Source organism: Rutilus rutilus (assembly GCF_951802725.1).
Source record: "Rutilus rutilus genome assembly, chromosome: 20".
NCBI classification, from domain to species: Eukaryota; Metazoa; Chordata; class Actinopteri; order Cypriniformes; family Leuciscidae; genus Rutilus; species Rutilus rutilus.
In genome coordinates this window covers 24,942,721-24,948,223 of record NC_140225.1, presented here as the reverse complement: position 1 = coordinate 24,948,223, position 5,503 = coordinate 24,942,721, and the positions used below count along the sequence as shown (strand labels likewise).

General features: G+C 40.6%; 1 protein-coding gene across 1 annotated transcript; it reads left to right on the top strand.

The window, feature by feature from the left end:
- The first annotated feature begins 907 nt into the window (after positions 1–907).
- calm2a (calmodulin 2a (phosphorylase kinase, delta)) lies at positions 908–5,227 on the top strand. Its single transcript, XM_084392282.1, has 6 exons — positions 908–1,033; positions 1,978–2,008; positions 3,906–4,049; positions 4,130–4,236; positions 4,313–4,448; positions 4,737–5,227. Exons 1-6 carry the CDS (start codon positions 1,031–1,033, stop codon positions 4,763–4,765), a joined length of 450 nt encoding a protein of 149 aa, XP_084248408.1. The 5' UTR covers positions 908–1,030; the 3' UTR covers positions 4,766–5,227.
- Positions 5,228–5,503: the final 276 nt, after the last annotated feature.

Below are 5,503 nucleotides of genomic sequence, written 5' to 3'. Positions count from 1 at the left end.
GGTAGGGACGGGGACATCAATATAAATATATTTTAAGTTTTGATCGAAATTATTGCTAAGGATATATCAGTGTCACTGGATATTGGTAGGGACACGTCCCTAGCGTCCCTACTAAATTCTACGCCCCTGCTTTGGTGGCATCATCAAAATAAAAATAAAAAACCTCAAAACACTTCTTAGATCAGTTGATGCTTAAATGCTTCACTGTCTCTACATGAATCCCACTTGCAGATTTTTTTGTGATCAGATTTTTTTGTTTTCAATTAATTTATTGATAATTTAATTGTGATGAATGTGTTATTTAATAATGGGCATTAGCCTATTTGGGCATTGACTTTCAAGAGACGTTTTCATAGCATCCTGTCAATTATGTCCAGTACTTTAACATATACAAAAATATTTATAGGCCTAGAGTAGACCATATCAAATGTCACATAACAGATAAACAAATGAACAATGTACTTCAGGGACATTTTTTTACCCAAATATTTTAAATAGTTGCACTCATTTGTCACTTTCCATGGCATTCCCGCCTTGAGCCCTGGTTAATATCTGACCCTGATGTGTAGTGATTGAGCCTAGTAGTCGGGAATGCAGCTCTCCTCGGATCTTAGCGAGTGACGCATTGCGGGTACAAATGGACCAATCAGAAGCCGCCTCTCCTGGCCATAACGTCCAGTACTGCGATTGACGCATCACACTTTAGCAGAATGTATGACTCCGCCGGTTAGCTAGTTCCACTCAAACCAACCCCCCCTCGCTGCAAAGCATACATCTTCGCGATTTGAAGACGTCGCTATCGTATAAAATCCACGGTTCTCTTTACAGTACGCTTACGCATCACAATTGTGACATTTTTGACGATCGTTTCTGATAGGGAAGGAAGTGTGTTGGCGGATGGAGATCAAGCAGGGGGAGGGGTTTATAAGCGACCATTAAAGGCGCGTCAAGCACTGTATGATTGCATCCTGTTTATTTGCCAGCTGCGGACTGTTGTTCTGTGTGGAAATACATCTGTTAAAACAGCGCGATGGTGAGTAAATGTGTTAACGTGACTGTTTATTTGGTGCAAAATGTATTATTATAGACTAGATATATAAAACAATGCGCGTTACAGTCAGTATACAGTTCGTTGGTATTGAATAGTTATACATAACGTAATATTATTTTTCATTGAATGTATGGGAGTGTTATGGTTTAATGACTGGTAAGTTAGTCTTCTTCTTGTGTTATATATATGCGTATTCATTCAATTCCATAGGGGAATATCAGTTAAATATTCCATTCTTGCTGTAACATGAAATAATGTAAAGTAACAGCTTGGAAAAGCTGCATTGATAGCCAATACAGTTTAAGGGGCACGTCAGCTGCAACTATGGCGCATTTCTCTTGCACACGCTTATGTTTGAATATGTGCTCATTATCAAACACGCGTATGGAAAGCATTGGACGTCTGTTGTTCTTTAATTCAATGTTCTCCCCATGAATAAAGCAGTACAAAGACTTTTATGAGCGGTGGAGAAGGGACTGCGCCACCTTCTGCAGTTAGCATTAAAGGGAAAGTTCACCCCAAAATGGAAATGGTCATTTATTCACTTTCATGTTGTTACAAACCCATACCACTTACTTACTTTGTGACTTACTTTAGGACACAAAGGGAGATGTTAGGCACTGTCAGTCTCAGTCGACGTTTACTTTAGTTCCATCTGTTTCCTCCCATAATGAAAGTGAATGGAGACTGAGGCTGTCATTCTGTCCAACATTAAATTTTTGGGTGAATTGTTCGTTTAAATAGAAGTGAATCAGATCCTTTATGATGCTTAGGTTTTAAACCCCTAGACATGTCACCACTAATATTTTATTTAATGGTTGACCAATATGAGTTTAATGGTTGGTTCCTAAATGATTAGATTTGTTTCCATCCGTGCTTCATATGCATCATTGTTCTCAATGTACGTCTTCTCTTTTTCTCTGCAGGCCGACCAATTGACAGAAGAACAGATTGCCGGTAAGACATTCCCACCTCCGTTCTATTGGCACATGGTCAGTGGTGTGGATTCCCGTGGTTTCCCCTATCCCCCCCCCCCCCCTTCTCTCTCCACCAGTGGATTTATATTATTTCCTTTTATGGCAAGCCCTGAGACTTGGTCGGGACACATTCCTCAAATTAAAGGACAGGTTTGTTGTGGTGGGAAGCGTGTAACGCCAGGCTTTAAAACTAAAGTGACTGGGGCTAGATGTAGTTTTCGATGAACACACCCTTCTCTGTTGGAGAGAGTTAGTAACTGCAGGGACTGAGGAACAAGGGTGTGTCCCCTGCTCAGTATCAATGGCTTTGACATGAAGTTACAGTTTCATTGGCTGCTGGTTCGCCTTGAGTCATTTCAGACCTGATATTGCAGATTCTAGCTCAAGATGGACTTGTATGCATTACTTTATTGGGACGTGATGTTCTTGATGTCTTTATAATATGTTTCCTTGGTGTTTTGGATAATTAGGGTAATTTCAATGGTTTATATAGTGTTTATAGGGGTGCACTTATCTCTTTGTCTCTAATGTAATAGCATACATGTGCTAGAATTGTGCTATGACAACAGAATATTTGTTTAATTTTAGGTGATCTGAGATCCATATTTCTGGTATCGTGTGCAAAGACCACCCTGCAAGATTAATGATATTTTGAATACTTTGGAAGAAAAGAAATATGAAAACCTGACACTTTCAGGATCAACAGTTTTTTTTGACTAATGTTTCTGATCATGGTTGTGCTATTACAGTAAAGAACCTCAAACAGAAATGCTCTGATACCATTTAGGTCATTGTGGTCTGTCTCCATAGCGACAGTGAGGTCATGGTGGTTTATCCATCGAGACATAGTCTCCAAAGTGTGTTTCCCTGGAGATTGCGTGAGGTCACAGCAGTGTTTCCATACTGCTCTGAAATCTAGATCCCATATCCGCTCAATGGGGTCACAGCACTGGATCTCCATATGGTTCAGTGGGTCTCCATAGGAACAGAGTGAGGTCACAGTGCTGGATCTCCATAGAAACGGTGCCTCGGAGTTGATAGTTTGCATAGAAGCAGGGTAAGGTTTCATTTATGCGAGGACAGGCAGTGTGTAGCCGTCAGTGGCGTTTTTACATAAACAGATGTCACATTTCTTTTTAGAGGGATTGATATCTAGGACTTTTTCCATTGTAGTTGTTCAAGCCTGTTCTAGTTTGGGTGTCACTTGTTTTTCCTGTGTGCCTTGCGTAATAAACTGGTAATTACAGACTGCAGATTTTTTTCCCACTGCAGTGACTCTTTGCAGTGTTTGTTATGAGTAAGGACAAACTGCTTTTAAAGACTGCCTAACTGTCGTGCTCTTGTGGTCTCGGGCCCTGAATTTTAAAGCCAACATGAGACTTAATTTGCAACCTTTTTTATTTCCATAATCAGACTTTATTTTTTTTCAGAGTGCTGCAGCGAGAGGAAATGTATATGCCAGGACATGTTGCTAATTAGTAATTGGTTGGACTGTAAAAGTAGGTGTTACTTTTCGGAATGAAGCCTGGTGGTTGAAAAAGAGAGGATTTTTCAAAAAGCAGAGTAGCTTCATAGCTATTGCATTTTAATAAAAGATTATAAGTCACAGATTATTTGTTCATTAAGACCAGGAAACACGTGTTAAAGTAAATAGGGTCAATCTTAGTTGACTTTAAAAGCTCTATGGTTGAGCTCAAGCTTCTTTTGCATTAATGTTGGAAAGAGCTTGTTTTGAAAGTGAGTGTGTAGAGTGTATTTGGGCTTCCCTTCTTTGGAACTGGCCCCACTGGTTCCTCTGTGTGTCTTTTGTGTTTGTTTATCTTTGGGAGACTCTGTTAATACAAGATCCTATTCCATTTATTTGTCACCCTTCACAGAATTCAAAGAGGCTTTCTCACTCTTTGACAAGGACGGTGATGGCACCATCACAACCAAAGAGCTGGGCACCGTCATGCGCTCGCTCGGACAGAACCCGACAGAGGCCGAGCTGCAAGACATGATCAATGAAGTGGACGCTGATGGTAAGGACAACCACGCGCATCCTCAACCCAAGTGAATGGTAGAGTTGGGCTTCGTCTGAATTCTTTCGCTTTCTGCATAGGAAATGGGACGATAGACTTCCCCGAGTTCCTAACCATGATGGCGAGGAAGATGAAGGACACAGACAGCGAGGAGGAGATCAGAGAAGCATTCCGTGTCTTTGATAAGGTAAAGCTTGTCTAGATCCAGAATAGTGCCGCACAAAGTCACGTGCAGTCGCTGACCTGGATATCTTGTGCTTTAGGATGGCAATGGTTACATCAGTGCAGCTGAATTGCGTCACGTCATGACGAACCTTGGAGAGAAGTTGACCGACGAGGAGGTTGATGAGATGATCCGAGAAGCAGACATTGACGGAGACGGACAGGTGAACTACGAAGGTGAGATGACTGAAAAGTTGTTTTGGAGCTCATTGTTTGTTAGATCGTGTCCTCAATAAAACGCACAACCACAGCCTATCAGAACATGGTTTGTTTAATATACTGTTATGTGGAGTGGGATTTTTGGATCACTAAGATTCCAGCACATCACAGAAACCAAGCGACCAACAAAACGTCACTCGCTGCAGTCTTGGCTGGTTTGGATATGGTGTCAGGGTGCATCTTGAGTTGATGTAAGAAATCTTGTCATCGTTCAGAAACGGACTAACCTGTTCTATGTCTCCACAGAATTTGTACAGATGATGACGGCGAAATGAAGGCCTTGTACAGATCCTCTCTCTTCTATAAATAATTTGCCTTTTTTCTGTTTAATTTATCTGTAAAATGTTAAGTCCCCTCCCCTTCCTCCTCCCGGCTGTCCAAAGGAACTGCATGTAAACTGCATAGGATCTTCAGTCCTCATGTCCCTTTCTTTTGCTGTCATCGTGTTTTTGGAGTGGCGGTGCGGTTACACGGTCAGGTGCTTGTTGCCGCGAAGAGGGGGCTGTGACGTGCAAAAACGTACACGTCACGTCTGTCTGCCCCCCTCATGCGTAGCAAGAGTGGAGACCTGCCAGCTGGTTGTCTTCTGGCAGCGACGCTGGCACGGCAACAATGTAGAGGAGTAACTCTGCATGGACTATGGACAAAGTATATAATACATATATATATATATATATATATATATATAAATATATATATATATATATATATGAAATTTCTCAGCATTGCACTACTGCAAAAAAAAAAAAAAAGAAAAAGACACGGGTGTATCTACAAGATACTCGTACATAAACTCTTTTTGTATCTGCTGTTCTATACTAAGAACTTGTTTGAATCTTACAGTGCTTTTTAATGTTTTAATCACTTATTCACATAATTTTTTTTCTTTCGTTACTTTTTTTTTCTTTCTTTTTCTTTCTTTTTTTTTTTTTAAAGCCGCTTAATGGCATTGTCATGCCTCAGATAGTCCATTCCAAGTTGTATATTTGTTTTCCAATAAAATTTGACTATTT